At 34.8% G+C, this 21,828-nt stretch overlaps 1 protein-coding gene across 2 annotated transcripts; it reads right to left on the bottom strand.

Moving 5' to 3' along the window:
* Positions 1 to 13,956: 13,956 nt before the first annotated feature.
* On the bottom strand, positions 13,957 to 20,496 carry LOC111896856 (protein CHLOROPLAST IMPORT APPARATUS 2). Of its 2 annotated transcripts, none has more exons than XM_023892832.2 (3): positions 18,509 to 20,496; positions 15,213 to 15,356; positions 13,957 to 14,189 (listed from the first exon to the last, which is right to left on the bottom strand). In XM_023892832.2, exons 1-3 carry the CDS (start codon positions 19,463 to 19,465, stop codon positions 14,139 to 14,141), a joined length of 1,152 nt encoding a protein of 383 aa, XP_023748600.1. In that variant the 5' UTR covers positions 19,466 to 20,496; the 3' UTR covers positions 13,957 to 14,138. The 2 variants fall into 2 exon arrangements, with proteins under 2 accessions (XP_023748600.1, XP_023748606.1); XM_023892838.2 differs by having other exon boundaries at positions 15,259 to 15,356.
* Between the last annotated feature and the right edge of the window lie 1,332 nt (positions 20,497 to 21,828).

Below are 21,828 nucleotides of genomic sequence, written 5' to 3'. Positions count from 1 at the left end.
AAAAATAATAAAAAAACTGGATCCCAAAGGAAGAAATGTTATGGTGTTTAACAATTTCATAGGAATCACACAAAAAAAATTTGAGATTTCATTAAGGTACATCCGTCAATTCTTTGGTGAAAACTTGAGCAAATTAATTGTTCACCGTCAATTCAGGTTTGGTGTTGAATTTTGGGTTTCACTCAGCTCGTAGTGGCACGAAACTAAGATCATAAACACAGTTGTTGTGTAACCATAAACCTCAGTGGTAATTTCTGAGAGTCTCAAGGGTTACGTTGATGAAACGAATGTAATAGAGAAATGTAAGGGAGATGGTGTAAAAAATTAAAGTACCTCGGCTGCGAAAATAAGGACCAAGCAGAAAACTCTTATCTCATGTGAGAAGAGAGTGAGGTAGCTCATGATTAGAATAAATGTGGTAGCCTAATTGGGAAGACATGGTTTGTTTATACCAGGTCATTAAGGCTATTATTCAAAATCTTATGAGGCTTGGGATACATACAACAACATGCTTCTAGGGACACTTAACTAATTCAGCAATTTTTTATCCCCATAAACGAACAAACACATAAATAAAATAAGAATATATTTTTGGAGTTTTTGATATTAAAAAAAAGTTAAAAGAAAATAAAATAATAATAAAAATTGAGCAAGAAAAGAAAAAAAATAAGACTTAGAAAGAGTAAAAAAAACTTTGGAAAAATTTGGTAACCGAACCTGAACGTTCGGTTGGTTTCGGTTGAGAAAAATTTTGAAAAACCGAACCCGAGCGTTCGGTTGGTTTCGGTTTAAGAAAATTTTGAAAAAAAAAACCGAACCCGAGCGTTCGGTTGGTTTCGGTTTAAGAAAATTTTGAAAAAAACCGAACCCGAGCGTTCGGTTGGTTTCGGTTTAAGAAAATTTTGAAAAACCGAACCCGAACCTTCGGTAGGTTTCGGTTTTGAAAATTTTTAGAAAACCAAGGAATTTAGCCTTGCAATAAGAAAATACTTTTGACAATAAGATAAACAACTTTGAACATGAAATTTACAACCAAGAAAACTACCTTTGTGGTGATGAGCGAGTCAGATTATTTAACCGAACCTGAACGTTCGGTCAATTTCGCTTCTTACGTTTGAGGTTGAGAGGTAGTTTGAGGTACTGACTCTGATTCCATCATACCTAGCCCTTGTAAAATTCTGTTGAATGATGCTTCAGGAAGAGCTTTGGTAAAGACGTCAGCCAGTTGATCAGTGGTTCGAACAAAGTGTACTTCAACGTTTCCATCTTCCACATGATCTTTGATGAAGTGATACCTTAGTGCTATGTGTTTGGTTTTGGAGTGTTGCATTGGGTTATGACAGATCCTAATTGCACTTTCGGAGTCACAATATAGTGGGATCTTCTTCATATTGAGTCCATAGTCTCGAAGTTGACTCTGGATCCAAATCACTTGGGAGGTGCAGGATGCAGCAGCTATGTATTCAGCTTCGGCATGAGACAACGACACGCACGTTTGTTTCTTTGATTGCCAGCTAACCAACTTCCCGTCAAGGAATTGACAGCCGCCAGTGGTGCTTTTTCTGTCGAGTCCACATCCTCCAAGGTCTGCATCTGAGTAGGCTTGAACGAAGAAGCCTGAGTTGGAAGGATACCATAGACCTAAGGAGGCAGTTCGCTTGAGATATCGAAGAATGTTCTTCACTGCAAGCATGTGAGGTTCGCGTGGGTTTGCCTGAAATCTAGCACAGTAACACACGGAAAACATGATGTCAGGCCTGCTAGCAGTAAGATACATCAGTGAGCCTATCATTTGACGATAGAGCGTGATATCAACAGCCGGTTTGTCTAGAGATGGAGTTAGCTTGGTGCCGAATGCCATTGGGACTTTGACTTTGGAATCTCGCATCATACCAAACTTTGCTAGAAGAGTCTTGGTATATGCTTCCTTGTTGATAAAGATGCCTTCGGGTCCCTGTCTAATATTTAAACCAAGGAAAAAGTTAATAGGACCCATTGAGCTCATTTCAAATTTAGTCTCCATTAGCTTTCTGAATTCAGTTGTTAGGCTGGGATTCGTTGAGCCAAAGATGATATCATCGACATAAATTTGAACGATCATAAGGTGGTTACCTTCCTTTTTGCGAAAGAAGGTTGGGTCAACCGAACCTTGTTTGAATTTGGACATCTTTAAGAATTTAGTTAGCGTTTCATACCAGGCTCTTGGAGCTTGTTTGAGTCCATACACGGCTTTATCCAGAATATAGCAATGATTGGGATACTTTTCGTTCACGAAACCGGGAGGTTGCTCCACGTACACTGTTTCTTCGAGTTCTCCATTAAGAAATGCACAGTTGACGTCCATTTGGAAAACTTCAAAGTTTTTGTGGGCAGCATAAGCAAGAAATATTCTTACAAATTCCAGCCTAGCTACAGGAGAAAAAGTCTCTTCATAATCAATTCCTTCCTCCTGACAATATCCTTTTACGACCAGACGAGCTTTGTTCCTTATAACGTTCCCTTCCTTGTCCATTTTATTCCTAAAGACCCATTTGAGACCAACAACCGAGGCATCTGGAGGAGTTGGAATGAGGCGCCAGACTTTGTTCCTTTCAAATTCGTTCAGTTTGTCTTGCATCGCTTGAACCCAATCAGAGTGATCGAGAGCAGTGTTAACTGTCTTCGGTTCAACTTTTGATACGAATGAGTTAAACATGCAGAATTCAACTTTGGAAAATAAGGATGTCTGTTTTGCCTTGAGTTGAGATCGTGTCAGAACCTTTTCAGAGACATCCCCAACCACTTGAGAGATAGGATGATCTCTGGTCCATTTGGTAAGAGGAGGGTAGTTTGGATCAAAGGTTGGGTCCAGTTCAGCATTGATCATTTCTTCTGGCTCGGATTGGCTTTCGTAGTCGAATGACATATCATCTTGCTCCCCCTCGATAGATGAGCTTTTTGGAGTGCTTTGAGAAACGTGAGGATCAGAGGTTTCTTGTGGTGCTAGGATTTCAGGCGATGATGTACTTTTGGATGGTGAAGCACTTTCGGTTGAAGAAGTACTTTCGGTAGCAGTTGGAGAGCTTGGCTCCCCCTCAACATGTGAGGTCGGCTGAGTTGATGACGGTTGATCCTCCCCCTCGACTGAAGCATCGTTTGATGGAGGTTCGTCAGAATTCGATCCTCCTTCGTTCATTCTCCTGGTAGCTTCTTCGACAATTTGCTTCATATGGTCTACCTTGTTGTCTGCTGCGCCTGCTTCTGAGTGAGTAGCTTTCTCTGGTTCGTCAAATAGCTCCATAAACTTCTCGAATAGATTAGCGATCGAGACTGTGACTTGGCCAGTTTGAGGAAAGATTTCCCCAGCTGAGTCCTCTTTGCCCTGTAGCTTCTTGACATAGCTATCGTCGAAAGTCACGTAATAAGTCTCTTCGATTTTTCTCGAACGCTTGTTTAGAACTCTATATGCTTTGGAAGTGAGAGAGTAGCCTAGAAAGATTCCCTCGTCGGCTTTGACATCAAACTTGTCGCGGTGTTCTTTAGAGTTAAAGATGAAACACCTTGAGCCGAACACGTGGAAAAATTTCACATTGGGCTTCCTGTTGTTGAGAATCTCATAAGGTGTGAGCGTGAATCGCTTGTTGAGATACGACCTGTTCTGTGTAAAACAAGCAGCAGAAATAGCATCAGCCCAAAAATAAAGAGGTAAGGAAGCGAAACTTAGCATTGTTCGGGCAGCTTCACACAAAGATCGGTTTCGTCTTTCGACAATTCCGTTCTGTTGAGGTGTGTAGGGTGCTGAGAAGTTGTGACTTATTCCCTTTTCTGCTAGAAATTCTTCAAATTCCCTGTTTTTGAATTCCAGACCATTGTCGCTCCTAATGTTGCGAACGACCTTCTTGAGCTGTACTTCAATCTGCTTGATGAACACTTTCAGCTTCTGAGTCGCTTCAGAGTTGAGATTTAGAAAGAACACCCATGTAAACCGCGAAAAGTCATCAACAATAACAAGAATATACTTGCTACCACCGATGCTTTCGATAGACGATGGACCACATAAATCAATATGAAGTAATTCGAGTGGTTCAACAACTTTCATGTTAATTATAAATGGATGACTTTGACGACTCTGCTTCCCCATTTCGCATGCAGCACACAAATGATCTCTGTTGAACTTGAGCAATGGAAGACCTCGAACATGACCTCCGGTGACAAGTTTGTTGATATCTTTAAAGTTGAGATGAGAGAGTCTTCGGTGCCACAACCAGCTTTCATCAGATTGTGCTTTTGATAACAGGCATATAGTTGGGTTTCCTTTGATGGGTTTGAGGTTTAGAGGAAACATTTCACCCTTACGCTCTGATTTGAGAATTACTTTCTTCGTCTTCTTCTCAATAATTTCAGAACCTTCATCGTCGAATGAGACTTTGAGACCTGTACCTCCAACAAGCTAAGATACACTGATGAGGTTGTGTTGTAGTCCTTCCACGTATGCCACCTTCCTTATAGCGAAATCACCATTGGTAATCATTCCGTATCCCTTTATGGTGCCGAAGGAGTTATTTCCAAACTTGACGTTGCCACCATTTGTAAGAGACCTGTATTCCCTGAGCTCTTCTTTCCTCCCTGTCATGTGACGCGAGCAGCCACTATCGATGTACCATTCTTCGTCAAACTGCTCGTCACTTATAACCTGCAAAAATTAAGCAGATTTAGGAACCCAAAGTTTCTTGGGTCCTCGTGAGCCTTTCACTGGTACAGGAATAGTAAGAGAGATGTCAACAAGATATGTTCATTTTATTATTGTTGTTTCATCTTTCCTTTTGATGGTAAAAACTTTGATTTTATTAGGATTAGGTGCGTTCGGTTTAGACTCTGGTTTGGATGCTGAAACCTTCTGTTTGCCTTTTTGTTCAGCTGACGAATGAGATTTTTGAGAATGAACAGAATGAACTTTAGAGCGAGATGGAAATGAATTGGAAGAATTAGAAGAATTAGATGAGTGAGATTGAGAGGGCTTAGATTGAGATGACTTCTTGACTGGAGAATCTAGGTGACCCTTTTGCTTTTGATCATTGATGGGACTAACCTTAGAGTTTTGATCTCTTTTGATTTCAGAACCGAACCTTTGCTTTCGGTTGGTTTCATTCTATGAACCGAATCTTTGCTTTCGGTTGGAGTCATCCTCTGAACCGAACCTTTGCTTTCGGTTGTTGTGGCTCTCGTGCTTTTTAACAGGATTATTCTCAAACTTCAGATTCTTGTCTTGATGTGAGAAATATCCATTCTGGGATTGCCAGAATTGTTTCCTTTCGGAGAGATTCTTTCTATATCTCTGGTTCCTTTGACGTTTCTGATTCCTCATCTGCTTCGGTTGATGATGGATGTTGGCTTTCATTTTCGGTTTCTCTTTGGCAGGTTCACTTTGAACTATGGAAGTTTCACTTTGAACTGAGGAACTAGAGGGAATGTATTCTTTTTCCGAACTTCCATTTTCTTGAGGAATGTCTTTCGTACCACTGGTACTTGGCACATCGAAATTATCTGGCTTGTTCAAGGGTTCTGGTATGTATCTACCTTTACTTATCCATGAGGTCCTTTCGGATAAGCCTACCGTTTCAGCAGCATTATCGATTGGAGCTGACCAGAAGAACTCATCGCAGCCATCAGCATTGTCTTCGTTTATAATTGCTGTGAGTTCAGCAGTCTGATGTTCGGTTACTCCTGTGACCTTGTACACTTGATTTGGAGTGGTCCTGACCTTTTGATATACAACCGCTTTCTCTGCTAAGATCGGGGACTTTTGTTGGGACAATCGAGCGAACTCCACTGAATTTTCTGAAATAAGATTCTTGTGGTTTTCAGGTTCGCTTTTCACAAATTCTGAGCAGTCAACTGTGTCCTCTACAGAAATTTCACTAATATTGTCATCCTCATTAAGCTCAGATGCATTTTCAACATCAATTTTGTTTTCTGAGCTCAAATTGGCGTTTAAAGAGTCAAATTTTTGTATGGTTTCGGTTCTCAGTTTATGTCTATCATTTTCATCCAAAATGTTTTTAAGCATGTCCTTAAGGTCCTTGGATTTAATGAAAGATTCTATTTTGTCCAGTCCATACATATAGGTCGGATTGACGTCATCAGATGATATCACACTCTCACAATTATAGGCTTCAACATCAATTTCATCCTCCTTAAACTCAAGGAAAGGCAAAATCATGCGATGAATCTTTTGTCCTATTGCGCAGTCCAAGTGAAGCTGAGTAATATTAGTGTAAAGACGTTTTGCAATCAAACAAAAAACATTTCGCTGTTTTAACAACTTTAAATTGTCTCTTTGTAAATAAATGTTTTCATCTTTTATTTTAACTAATTCTGACTCCTTCAACTCGATCCACATGCACCGCTCCTCACTCTTCGAAGACACCCTGCTTAATTGATCAGTGAGGTTAGAATTGGTGACTCGAGTTTGAGTTAAACTACTATCTAGATGAGAGATTCGTGAATTAACACTTTTTAGTTCTTTTTCATATGAGTTTTGTGGTACTTTAAATGAAACAAAAACCGATTGTACCTTCTTGATCAGTTCATCGAGTTCGTTGAACTGCACGCTGAGCGGTTTGGCTGTAAAGCACATATCCTGCTGCTCCTTCGGTTCATTGCTTCCACCATCAGTGTTGTATCCCCTCATATGAGATACTTCGGACACCATCAAGCACCTTCCTCCACTGCTCTCCTCTTTTGCCACACAAGCCTTTCCATGAGAAGGCTTCCTCACTTCATCGTCTTCAGAGTCGGTTGACCAAACTTCCACTCCACCGAACTCGTCATCAGCAACCGAACCCTGCACAATTAGAGCATTCATGGAAGGGTTAGCGGTAGATTTCTTCTTCCTCATCTCATCAAGCCTTTTCTGCAGTAAAGCTTCCTCATCCTTTTCAGCCATCTTTTTGAGGACACAATCCTTAGCATAGTCGTTTTTCCCTCCACAGTAGTAACAGTTTACTCCAGAATCACCATCTGCCTTCGATTCCTTCTTCGACTCTTCAACCTTCGGTTCATCTTTAACCTTTTCTGAACTATAACTCCCCTGCCAGTTTCGGTCTTTGTTGCTGGGGAATCTCTTCTTAATGAACCTCTTGGGGTTAGATACCATCATAGCATAATCCTCAGACGTGAGGTCATACTCCTCCAAGTTGAGGTCTTCGTCCTCCATCACAGCTTTACTTTTTGATAGGAGGGCCAGCGAACCAAGGCTTGAGACAACATTCTTTTCCTGCAGCACAATCTTCTCCTGAGACTTGAGAATACCCACCAGTTTCGCCAAAGAATATGATTTAAACTACTCATGGGCTTTAACTGTAGACACCACTGCTCTCCACTCTGATCTTAGACCATTTAAAAACGTAATCTTCTGCTCGATAAGCTTCCTTTCGATGTCATGTTTGATCATCTTGCTGAGAAGATGATTGAAGCGATCGAACGTTTGGGTCACAGTTTCTTCGGCTCCTTGCCTGAATTCTCCAAACTCAGACAAGAGTAAGGTTTGGATAGAGTGTTCAAGATCCTCGTCTGTAAAGTACAATTCACGAAGCCTATCCCAAACTTCCTTTGTCGTCGTGCATGAGCTTACCAACCTGAAAGTGTCGGACTGAAGGGCGAATCTGATCAATCTTAACGCCTTGATATTGCACTGGAATTTATCCTTTTCATCTTGCGCAATATCTTTGACATCCTTCAGCAGATCATTATACTCCTTTTGAGTTTTAATAATCCTTGACGTTGCAGAGTGAGAAAACGGTCCATTAATAATCGCTTCCCAGATGAGGTATCCATTATCCTCAGATCCTATAACATAGTCTTCAAAGTGATGCGCCCAGACTTCATAATCATGGGTGTATAGGATGTGAATCTTCGTGGTTGAACCAATGCTGTTGGAAATATTGATGGGATTCGATTGCGTCTCGTCCATAATGATCGAATAACTTGTTTAAAGATCAGACTTGTAATAAATCAGATTAGGGCAAAACAATAAATATCAAGATACATCAATAATGAGATGACGGCTCAATAAATATCAGTAATTGCGGAAAACCCTAATTGAAACCTTTTTCACAGAAAAGAAGTGTATCGATTACACAGCCTCCTGCTCTGATACCAATTGAAGTGACTGGGATGCCAAGGATCACAAAGCGGGTGTGAATATCCATGCAAATATACATGGTGCCCTCCATGTTACAGTCACCTATTTGACGTGTTGGTTAACCACATACGCTCCATTGAACTATGACAAACATCGAGTCACCCTTTTCCACCTTTTCTTAAAGCCCAATTAGTGTGCCGGTTAACCACACACGCTCCACTAACGTCTTAGCAAGGGTACAAAGTGTAATTTCATGGAATTGCATCAATTCACTTTTGCCTAAAGTAACTAAGATTGGGAATTTTGTAAAAACATTTAGTTACTTTCTAAATTCATTATACTTTTAATGAGGAAAGGGTTACCCTATCCTACCCGTTCGGCTAACGACCCTCCACCAATCAAGGAAGCAGTGGGTGAGAGTGGACACCCATTAAATGGCCATTTTATAGGTCATAACCTTATACCCCCCCCCCCCCTTATAGATCGGCTTCGTGAATGAGGCCTACTAACGGTAAGACTAGCATTTAAGTTATACATATATATATATATATATATATATATATATATATATATATATATACATATACTAATCTTATAATATTATAAAGTCTAAGGTCGAATTTTTAAACTTGTAAAATTCTAGGGTTTGAAATTTAAATAATTCAAATTAAACTTTTAATCAAAATTAAAATTTCAAAACTTAAAGGCAAATTTTGAACATTTCAAAACACATGGGATCAAATAGCAAATAATTTAAATTAAACAGTTAATTTAATAATTGTCTAAATTTGATCTATTCTATTTTATTCACAAGATAATTCATCAAATAAGTCCAATTTTATCACATAAGGAATTTATTATTCAATTAATTGGTAATTATCTTTTGTTTTGGTAAGGATAATCATATAACAATAAAAATCGGATTTTATTAGTTAAAAACAGTTTTGGTAATTATCCTTCAGCAAAACAGCAACAAATCCCGATTTTTCATCTGTCTGACTCCCCGACTTGCCGAGTCACTAGCTGGACTCGACGAGTTCGACCGACTCGCCGAGTGCAACTAGTGACGCGCCGAGTCAGGTCGGGCAGAGGGCAGAAAAACGATTTTTCCAGTAATATGAACATAAAAGGCATCAATACAACATAAACCAATCAAGGCTCTGATACCACTAATGGGTTTGAGCCAAAACAACATCTTATGTGCTCATGCAAACCGTAAAGCTTGGATCTAGGTTTCTCTATTGTAGATGCAATTCATCCAAGACTTATGAACCCTAGATCTAGCATACATATTTCGAAATTATCATATGAAAACAGATCTAGATGATTACCTTTTCAACAATGGCTTGAATCTTCTTGTCTTGGAGCTTAGAGTCACAAATGTCACTCCTCTAATGGCTTACAAACACCACACAAGCAAGAGGATGATATTGGAGAGAGGGGAGAGGCATAATTTCGTCTATAAAATCTTCTAGCGTTTCAAGTGTCTAAAATATGATGCCCTAGGGGTTCTATTTATACTTGTGCTGCTAGGATTTCAGTCAAAACCCTAATGGACAACTTAGGCCTTAAGCAATTCAAAGAAGCTTCTGGAATAGGGCCCTTATGGCCGAAATTAGGATGGATACATCCTAAATTTCATCCATGCCTAGTCCATAAGGCTTCTCAGCCCAATACCCAAATATCAAACATTTGACAGTTTAAGTCCCCATTATTTAATTAATGTCTTTTAGCCACATAATTAATTCTCAATTAATTCTTGTCAAATATTAATTAAACTATATGATTTCTCCGTTAATATATTATTCATATAATGTATTAATTAACCATAATAACCTCTCTCTTCATAAATCACCCTGTCAAGCTGCTCTAGTGAAGGCAACCCAAAAGGACCATGCGCAACCGGGTCAAGTACTTACCAAATATAGTTACAGGCTTAGACACTAATCGAACAGTTTTGACCTTAATTTTGACTTAGATTTGGCTTGACCCTTGTAAAGGGGTTATGCGTATGTATTAGTAATCGAGAAAGATTGTGTGTAGGGATTGCGGAGTAGAGACAAGTTGATTCTTGTGTCGAGGACTGTGCAGATACTACACGACATCGATGTGAGTTACCTTCCAGTAGAAGTGGGTCTAAGGCACCGAGGCCGGCCCACTAGTAGTTGATTATAGTTGAGATGATTGTCTTTGTGATAATTGTCTGGTTTGCCACTACCTGATATGTTTATGTGTTAGCATGATATATTATATGTGATGGTGGTAGTAGGAGGGGACTAGCCCCCAAGTTTGGTTGTTAGGACCGAAGGGTAGGTTGGGCACCCCAGATATGTCTGACAGTATGTTTATGTTATGATATATGCGGTAGTAGTGGAAGGGGTGAAATATTCCCCGAGGTTCGGTTGTTAGGACCGAAGGGTAGGTCAGCACCCCAGAATGGCTTGACACGAGTAGGTCAGCACCCCAGAACAACTTGACATGGGTAGATCGGCACCCCAGAATGGCTAGATCGGGTAGGTCGGGCACCCAGAATTGCCCAACAGTATGTATGTTATGTGATTATATGGTATGCGGTATGATGGGGGAACTCACTAAGCTTTGTGCTTATAGTTTTCAGTTTTGTTTCAGGTACCTCTTCAGCGAAGGGGAAGGAGCCGGTGTGGTAGCTGAACATCACACACACATCAGTTTTCCGCATTTTGTGATTCGTGAGATTGTACTCTGATTTGATTACTACTTGATGATATAATTTCGGAGACATGATTACTATGGTGTTATGGATTGTTATATTCTCAACTATGTTTTGATAAATGATTTTATAAGTTACTTAATTATAAATGAAATTTTGTGATGTGATGTGCGCGGTAGCTACACATCACACACACATCAGTTTTCCGCATTTTGTGATTCATGGGATTGTACTCTGATTTTATTCCTACTTGATGATATTATTTCGGAGACATGATTACTATGGTGTTATGGATTGTTATATTCTCGACTATGTTCTGATAAATGATTTTATAAGTTACTTAATTAAAAATGAAATTTTTGGCTTGAAAATTTGGGATGTTACAGAATGCGTGATCGTACATATATTTTCATGATTTGATTATGGGGATACTCTGATGTTTAAACTATTTTGAAAACAAATTGTAATAACTTAATGGTTTTAAATGTTTTGTAAAAGTTTTAAATTGGATTGAATTTTATGGGTGTTACAACTTACAATTATAGCTAACGACTTATCCAAATGGGAGACTTTGGATTTCCTTGAGTTTGACAGTGTCTTTAGAAAACACTCTTTACTGGCCATCCAGAGTTGTTCAATGCACATATGGTAACCTTGTTAACCGCCACCCACTACATGTACATTTCCTTGAGTTTATATTGACCACATAAGCTTGTCTTCCATACATTGCTTCAAATTCATGAAAACCATTCGACTCGATTTGCCAGAATCTGCTGAAAAGTATGTTTAAATCTCATAAAATAAGTGTTTTATAAAGTATACTGCTATAAATGAACATAAATTCAAACATTTTCTAGAAAAATATGTTTAAATCTCATAAAATAAGTGTTCTATAAAGTACACTGCTATAAATGAGCATAAATTCAAACTTTTTTTCCATAAAATATGTTTAAATATCATAAAATGTAATTTTTAGAAAGTACATTACTATAATTGAGCATAAATTCACCTTTACATAACCCTTTTGAGAAAACACCCATCAATAACTATCACTCTCCTACAACCTTTAATCCAACCATCTTTTAACCCATTGAAGCAGACATAGAATTTAATGAAATAATTCTTTCCATAGGGCATAATAATAACATCCAAACTAATAGTTGACTGGTGATTGGATCTTGTAATCTCTTAAGCTTAGCTCCAAAGCTTTGCATAATGTTCTTGTAAAGCACGTTCTATTTCATACATTGTTTCTTTCCTTCCTCTCCTACATTGACCCAAACTCACTTGCAGGCTAAATTTCTCTCTGATACTAGCTTGCATTTCACTATAACTCATAAGTGCCTTTTCTAAAATGTTGTTTGCATAATGCTTAGCTATCCATGCATACGAGACTAAAGACCCTAACTTGAATTGCCTAGCATAATTGTGTGCATCAATAATATATTTTATTTGGAAGGTATGTTCTTGACCCATCTAAGTGACCCATAATATAAAAGGGCATCCTCCTTTCCACACTTTACCAACAAACATGAAGAATCATCATTTTCATACCAAAGAGCATAACCATTTACAACAACATAATTGGCAATTAAATGCTTTAGTTGCTTTGGGTTCTCAAACTTCATCCCTTTCAACGTGACCATTTGATTCCAAGGAATGGTTGGATCATGGTCAGGAAGCACTAACTTATTTTTAGATTGTACTTCATCGTCACCCCCATAATTTTCTCAAAAAATGACCCCCCTTTGGTATTATTGAAACTGACCACTTTATCTTCTATTTCAAGATCCAATGATATATTGTCAGAAAAAATCGAGTCCTCATCCTCACTAACATTCAATCCATCTTCCCCTACGAAAAATGTTAAATCATCTTGCAGTTCGTTAATGTAAAGATTAATTCTACTTGTATTGTAAGAATGATCAAGAAATCTTGCATAATCGTCATTATACGCCAATAGCCTGAACCCTAAAGCTAAAACTCTTTTTCAGAAAATGATAGTAAATACTTCGAAAAGGTTGTCTCACCAATTTTTGTAGGAAATTTTTACATTGAGAGATATCCAGGCAAGTAAAGTCAATGCCAGTTACCATTATGGAGCGCCCACTATAATATTTGAAAGGATCGGGTGCAAACATGCCTTCAAAGAACACATCCACAATGATTAAACCACCAAACTTCATATTCTGAAGAACATATAAAGTCACAGGGGATTAACATACTAAGAAAATCTGCCCAAATTACTTCTTACACATGAAATTGGTTAACATGCTTAAGAAAATTGCAATGTTTTAAAATGCTTCTGAAATCGTTTCCAGTACTACGAAAATAGCAATTTGGAACACAAAATAAACCCATAAGTTGCTTCTGGAATCACTCTTCTTACCGATTGAAGCACCACCCCCCCCCCCCCCCCCCCCAAAAAAAAAAAAAAAAAAGACCTTACCGTCGATTATGGAATTCGTTCGGTTTCAGTTCTTCATCTTCGAATGCTACTTCTCCTTTACCATCGCACAATACAAATGATAGACATTGATTTTTAACCATTTATATTAGATGTTAGCGTACTTAACATCCTATTGGGATTCATTTAACCACATCAACCATCTGATGTGGCTCTTTTAAGGAAGAAACATAGGTGAAACCCACTATAGCCGGTTGACAATGTATTTTAAAAAACTAACTAATTGTTCATTACCTTATAGTAACACTTTTTAGTTGGATGATATTTTTAAAACATTTTTAAAAGTTTGTTACCTTTTTATGACAATAACCCTTTGATTAATTCTGATTGTGGTTAATATGTTTTTCTATGTTATCAGAAGTTTTTAAGTTGTTTTTTTCATAAGTTTAAAATGATATTTATAAACTAATATTTACTCTAATTCAATAAATTTGTTCAAAAATCTTATCTTTAGTTTCTATCAAACAACCTTAAAAAACAGTTACAACTTGCAAACATTTGAACGCATTTCATATGAATTTCACTTCAGTCGAATACAATTCGGTTTAACTCATTTATATATATATTTATTGACTTAATCCACAAAATTTTACCTTACATCTTAAATATTTATTTATTATAAACGATTTTCATTATGTTATATATAATATAATAAATGATAGATTTATGACAAAAAAGTTTTGAAGAACTATGCAAGAACTATTTGGAATATTTTAATTCCCTTTTCTTACGTATGTACATCTTGTGGTTACATTTTTCTGTTGCAAAAGAAAAAAAAAATTAAAGAGATTGAAAGGTAGAGAAGAAAAAGAAATTGACTAAATGAAACAATAACATAAGATGAAGGGGTTCAATGATTCTTATGTTTCCTCGTCGCAAGTAAGAGAACCTGGCTTTGTCACAAATCGTCCCTGCAAAAAGTTAAATATAACTTCAAAAAATATAATAAAAATTGCAATAATACTACTAAAGAAAACAAATATAACAATAACTAGATCCATGATTGACAAAATAAGACAATATAAATAAAAAGTACATACATAATAAAGTGAAATCTTAACAACATACACCAACTAACATAATCATAACCTTTTTAATATATATATATATATATATATATATATATATATATATATATATATATATATATATATATATATATATATATATATATATATATATATATATATATATGAGTTTATAGGTTTTATAAATATATATATCTAATTTAAAACTCTATAGAAATATAAATATGAAAATTTGTAAAATTACAGATGAAATTCTTTTGTTTATAATGCCCGATGTTTTAAAACCCGGTTGGATCGAAAACCAGAGAAAAAAATGGTTTAACTAACACGGTATTATGTCTATTTCGGAATTGGAATGAACCAGTTGGTTTTATAAAAATATGGTTAAACCAGCTAAATTAAACCGGTTAAATTAAATAAAATCACATTAAAATGAATCATTTTCATAACAAACTTTAGCTTTTTTGTTTTATATCTATTTAGATTTTTTTTGAATAAAAACACATAATAAATGTTATCAAGTTTTTTAATGTGTTTTTATTCATCTAAAACTATGTTTTTTTATATAATATATTTTATTTTATTTTTGATGTACATGGATTGATGGAAACACTAAAACTTACAGTTATATGTTTTTAATGTATTTGGATTGATCTTCAGTTTGTATTTATGTGTATTTTTAATGTTTAAAATTATAGATGTCTATGTGTATGTAGAAAAATAAAAAAAAAATACGAAAATTATAGAAACTGGTTGCATTGACGGTTGAACCGGTTAAATCAATCGAATTGAAAACTAATTATCATACCGGTTCAACTATAAAATCGGTTTTTAAAATATTGATAATCCTCCAATTTTTTTTTTTTAATGTTGCGGTAGTTTCGTTGAAATGGAAGAAAATGAAACCTTGCATCTGGGCCGTCTATCAGTGGTGAGATTTTTGAGCTGGTACCTAATCTTCTTGATATGATTTTTGTCCGTGGAACGCGTTGCACTGGATTCCCTCCACCTACCGTTTTCTGAGAATAAATCAATGTGAGCCCCTCTTGCCTGTCACAACCAAAACATAAAACACCATCAATTATATTTTCATACAACCCCCTTTCTTCGTATAAGATTTTCATATAATTTATACAACATTTTGGCGTTTTAGTCGAAATTTTTTTATCTACTTTTTTATTTTAATTTTTCACAAGTAAATTTTCGTACCATTTAACATGGCTATATCCATAAAGTTGGTAAAACACTCCAAAAGTAGAAAATATGGACAGGTAAATGGTTGCTCATGTCGATTCACATGAAATGGCAAACAATGATATAGGTTTTCATACAAAAAAAACCTAGTTACTTTAATAATTTTTGAGATAAGTTGCTGAAATTATTTGCTCTTATTGTTAAGTCCCATCACTTTTTAAGCCACTACTTATATAGAAAATGTTTGCCTTCATGATGTATAATATAACCTCAACAACTAGTTAGCATGTTAAGGTCAACAATCTTTTTTTTTAATATATAATTTATGAGTATTCAATTTAGGGTGTTCAAGAATAGTTAATAAAACCGAATAACAATGAGGTGAAACTAAGTAACAATGAGGAAGGTGGTTAACCAAATCTATCGATAAGTGAATCCGAACTTAAAATCTTAAACAGAAAAACTGTTTAACAAGGTTTTGATTAACCAAAGTTTTTTTTTTATTTGTTTAACCGACAATCAATTAATAATTTACTAAATAATAAGTGTATTTAGAGATTAACTAATACCATATCCAATTTCGCAAATAAAAATAATCTTTAGTCCTAACGTTCTAATAGATCAAAATAAGAAACAACAAATAAAATAATATAAATAAATAATATAGTCGTTATGTAGTTTGTACACTAGTAATTTTTTGACATTATTTCAAAAACTACGAAAAACTAATAATTGCTTTAGTTTATGGATGAGTGAAAATAAAGGTAAATTTAATGATCGTAACCGGACAAAGTGGTATTGTTGTCCTTTTAATTGCTTGTAATTTTCTTTGTCTTTGTTTTTGCTAACCTGACGTCTTGTTAGGTTTTGTTTAATAAAAGTTACCGGTTCCAAAAAAAAAATTAAATTTTAAACTTAAATAATTTCTTTAAAAATTAAAAATAAAAGTTTAAGTTTTTCACTTAACTTGGTGGGTCAAAAAATATGAGTCTTAAACCAAAACAAACTAAAGATTTTACCATTTCAGTAAACCAAATCATAAAGGTTAAAAAAAACAACTCGATTAACCGAAACATTATTATGGTTAGTTAGTTTTGTGGTTTCAAATATTATGAACACTCTAATTTAAATAATTTTAATGAATTAATCATATACAAATAATTTTAATGAATTAATCATATACAAAAATTTTAGGAACGTACCTGTCAAGTGTATGAAAGTCTATAAACATAATCTACTCATAATTAAAGGGTGGGGCAAATGTTTGTTGATCGAGCATTATACCGTTTTTTAAGCATTATAATAGTGAACAATAATGAAAGGAAATATTGTTTTGTAAAAAACGTAAGCTGCCTACAGATTTAAGAGATATTATGTTTTACGAATTTAATCCAAGTTTTAAACTTTGTTAAATAAGACCAATTATTTTTTATTTTATTATTATTATTTTTTACAAATTCGCCCCAAAACGAAAATATATAAATAAGCTATTAACAACCCTTTTGTGACTTTTTTTAAAGCCTTTTATAAATTATTTTACAACTTTTCTTAAAAAAATTTACAACATTTTTAAAACCCTTTCTAAATTCTAACTTTTTTTACAACTCTTTTAAATTTTTTTCATAAAAAGTTGAAAGAAAGTTGATGAATGTTTAAAGAAATTTTAAAAAATTGTAAAACATGTTTAAAAGATTGTATTGTAAAAATTGGAAGACAAATTTATAATATCTTTTTTTATTAAAAAAAAGTATTACAAAGTTCTATAAAATTCATAAATCGTTTTTAAAAAGTAGTAAAAATAGTTAGAATTATAAAATAAAATTAAAAAGAAAATTGTAGAATTTTACATTTTTTTCAAAAGTTTTAAAAATACTATAAGAAATGTCAAAAAAATCGTAAACAATGTTTAGAAAAGACTTTAAAAAATTATAAAAATAATTCGTAAAAATCTCTAATTTTAATCCGATTTCATAAAAGAGATTGTATCATATTTGTAACAAAGTATAAAGCTTGGACTAAATTCATATTAAAATTTAAAATTTAGAACAAAATCATAAAATTGAAATACGAGTTTTTTTACATGGTAAAGTAGATAAGAATAACAAAAAATTTATAGTTCGTTATCTTTTTAGAAAATTTATTTGGCTTGTTGTCGATTATATTACATTTCAATAGTTTGTTTCTAAAAACCAATGTTAACCGGTAAATAAAAAGACTTTATATCATCAAATTATTGTCGGTTACAAAATTTATGATGCACGTGGGTTTTCACTTTTCATTAATTATCACCAATATAAACTTGCCACCTTGGTAATGGAAATAGAAATCTTAATACACCACAAAAATTTAATGCATAAGTTATGTTGTGATTTAAACACACATATTTCACACTTTCATGAAGTAATCAAATAATGTATCTAACCTAAATTACAGTCTACATGCTATAATTTCCATCATCACAAGACATGGTCTTTAAAGTTAATTTAATTTTTTATGATTATAATATTGATTCTTAATCCGATTATAACCCAAACAACAAATAATGAATAATAATCTAATGAAAATATCACACGCTTTTTCCAAATACTGAGGATTATAAATACTATTTAATTATAAAAACGAATAACTCAATTATGGATGCTGAATTAGTACAATAAACCAAAAGTTTTTTGGAGTCAAATCACAAATGTACCTACCATTTTTTTTTCAAAAAAAGACCACAATAATGAGTTCATTTTCAAAATAAAATATTTATTTATGTCATTTATGCGAGCCTTTTTCTTTGTCAAAACAACCCATGTGCAAAGTTCATTTTGAAACTATTTTTGTTTATTATTTAATTACATTTCAATAGAACATATTTTTAGAAAATTAGTATGACCCATATAAAATACAAATCAAACATTTAAAATGATTAAAACGTAAATAGCTAATATTCTTGTAACATTTATTTGATTAAAAAGTACTTTAACTATTTATTTGGTTTTTGGTAAAAAAAGACTACTTACATGTACATCGTCTCTCAGCGACGCCGACTGCGAAATTTCCTCCGGCACCGGCGACCCTCTGTCCGACCAAGCATTCAAAACCGCATCGTAATCCAATTTCAGCAGCAACCGCTGCTTTCTGGAACCGAAATCCCCATTTTCCGACTTCATCAATTCCTCCACTTTCTTCTTTTTCTTCTTCTTTCCGACTGGAGCTTTTTCACATTTCACTGGTGGCGCCGGTGTAATATCCACCATGTCCACCATTGGAATCCTCCACCAGTTTCCTTCATCGCCGTTTCTCAACGCCTTCACTCCGTTTCTAGCCCCGAATCCCAGTCCCATTGGGTAGCCATGGCTAGTGTTGGCATCAGTTGAAACAATATCATTTGATTCATCGTTTACTAGAACTGAATTCGAATCCCCCATGATACTATCAATCCCCTGTTCTATTTCCTCATCAAGAAGAGACTGAGTATCAAAATCATCAAGACATTCATCGCTCAATTCCACAGAAACACAATTCGATTCGATTTCGAGTTCCCCTGTACTCTGAAACTTGGGCTCGACGAGCAAACAGGGCTTCTCAGTATTTCGTTGCCGGAGTAGGATCCCGGAGTTTTCAATCGCCGTATATGGCAAGATTAATTCAGGTAGCTCGTTGAAGAGGTCACAATGTTGTTTGGAGAACGTGGGTAAGTTATTGGTTCGTTTTGTGAGGTGTTTGGTGTTGAAAATATTGGGACATGCCATGAACAGCAGAGCAGCTGCTTCATTGTAAGTTTGATTTGGTCGTTTTCGAGGTGCTCGTGGCTTTCGAGTGGAAATTGCAATCGGAGAATTGCTTGATTCCGATAAGGTTGAAGATGGGGACGAAGAATTCGAAATTGTTTTACTGGAAGTAGTACTAGTACGTGGCCATTTGATCATTTGATCAATATCAAACCCACAAGCTCTTGAACCTAAACACGATGACATTTTGAGCTTTCAAGGAATCAATTGACCCCAAAATTCATCTACACATTCAAATAAATGAAGAAACATATATCGAAAACCCAAAATTCAGTGACTTGGTTTCTGGGTTCCAGATGAATTCAATCACTTTGTCAGAAAGAACCAAGAACAGAGCATACAACTGAAGAAGAAGAAGAAAAAAAAAACCCCAAATCAAACAAGAATTGAGAACAAATCGAAGAAATACCAAAAACCAGATCGGGATTCTTTAAAAAAATGTTGCAATCGATTGGAACAAAATTGAATCGATAAAAACTTGAAATAGCAATAGAAAAGAGAGTAGAAAACCCTTAAACCCTAAAAAGTGCTTAAAGTAGCTCCTTTTGGGAAAAATGCCAAAAGAAATAATAAAATCTTAGAATATTAGGTTACAAGAAAAGAAACTTTAAAAAGCCTATGCGGGAAACCTATTTAAAAGTTCCAACCTTGAAGTTATCGAGTAGGGTGAAGAAGACTACCATAGGCGTAGGGAACTATGAAGAACAGAGATTTTGTAGCAGGGCTAAATGAGGAAAGTGAACACAGATATATATACATAATAATATATATATGAGGCATATATATATAGACGTGTGTGTTTTGTAGATGTACGTGTATCAAGAAGATTGAAGGCACAGAACCCTAATCATGAATTGGGATTACCCAGATTTATCCAGTAAGGAGATCAGAGACTGTAGTGTGTGTTTTTGTATGTTTGAAGTCACGACACGAGGATGGAGAAGAGAGCCTGCAAAAATGGCAGAGATCCGCCTCCTCCTCTCTTTGCAGATGATATCTCTGTAAGACTCTTGTGAGTGTGTGTACGTATATGCATATGCATACGTAAAATCTGTATGTGAGTTTTCTTCTGTGTGTTTGTTTTGCAGAGAAGTATGAGAGGATGGAAACAAAGGAAGAGACAATACTGAGGCCCTTGGCATTTCTCCTTTGGAAGGACCACTCTGTTGTTTCTGACTTTGGTGAATCATGATTAAGAATTGTGCCTCCACTTTCATCATTCAATTATAATTTTGTATTATATAGGGCTCTCTAATAACAACAATTATATAAATAATGACATCTAAGTTCTAACGTTAAAGATTCTTTTTTAATTATTTGAAATGTGTGTTGTTATAACTAATTCTTGAGACATTTAAAAAAGTGATTATTCTATTCAACTGAGTATTTTTCATTAAAAGATACTAGGCTACAACCCGTGGACACCACGAGTAAGTAAGAAAAAAAATATTGGCAAACCACATTGTTTTGTTATAAAGGATTTCAATTGATTTATGTATCCACCATTAACAATGATTCAAAGTAAACAACATTTATCACCATTAAATTTTATATAGAGTAAATTACACGAATGGTCCCTATGGTTTAGGGTAATTTGCGTGTTTGGTCCCTAACTTATTTTTTTAACTCGGAAGGTCCCTACTGTTTGTTTTTGTTACGCTCCTGGTCCCTGTCTCACCTAAAAAGACTATTTTGCCCTTGATTTTTTAACTTACTTAAATAAACACACCCTCAACCCAACCCCCTCACATTACCCTACCTACCATACTATTTTTCCCTATTTAAATAATAGTCTTTTTAGGTAAGACAGAGACCAAGCGCGAAACAAAAACAAAAAGTAGGGACCAAGAGCGTAACAAAAACAAACATTAAGGACCTTCCGAGTTAAAAAAATAAGTTAGGGAACAAATACGCAAATTACCCCAAACCATAGGGACCAGTCGTGTAATTTACTCTTTTATATATTGAATTATTAGCCAAACTCCTCATTAGACATAAAGTAAAATTTTGAATTTTGTCAAACTAACAACATGATGATCGTTTAAGTTTAACCAAAACCTATAAAATACATCTTATTTACTCAAAACCTAATTTACTAATTGGGTTTTTAAAAGCAAGTATTTATATGATGTATCATGTCTGTTTCCTGTAAAGATTTCATATGGGTAATTCTCAAATTATCAAATATAACTGGAGTTAATTTATCGGTTTAATTACTTTTAAATAGAAGAAATGTAAGATGGTCATTTATCACATTCAACGTCATAATTGTCTGTTTACCATGTAAAATTCTCATTTTATATATTTATCAAGTGGAAAAACACAAATTTAATTCGGCCATAAACCAAACTAATGTAACACAATAAATATGAATGAGGATGAAAGAGTTGTCGGTGGATAATGTGATCCATAATAATCCGTATTTGGCCCTCTTTACTACAAACATTAGTGGACTTTGTATCCAAAGATGAATCTAAGATCCTAACCATTCTTGGTTCCATATAAAAAATGGGCAAAGTAGATGATAAGTTCAGAAATTTCATCATATA

Source organism: Lactuca sativa, chromosome 8 (assembly GCF_002870075.4).
Source record: "Lactuca sativa cultivar Salinas chromosome 8, Lsat_Salinas_v11, whole genome shotgun sequence".
Lineage (NCBI taxonomy): Eukaryota > Viridiplantae > Streptophyta > Magnoliopsida > Asterales > Asteraceae > Lactuca > Lactuca sativa.
Note: the sequence above shows the minus strand (reverse complement) of the source record. Positions and strands in the feature narration are given on the sequence as shown.

Excerpts from the sequence above, each read along its gene's own strand:
- LOC111896856 (XM_023892832.2), bottom strand. The coding sequence starts at position 19,465 with ATGTCATCGTGTTTAGGTTCAAGAGCTTGTGGGTTTGATATTGATCAA. Across the intron at positions 15,357-18,508 it reads CGCTGAGAGACGATGTACAT|GCAAGAGGGGCTCACATTGA; the intron begins GTAAGTAGTCTT and ends TGGTTGTGACAG. Across the intron at positions 14,190-15,212 it reads ATAGACGGCCCAGATGCAAG|GGACGATTTGTGACAAAGCC; the intron begins GTTTCATTTTCT and ends AACTTTTTGCAG.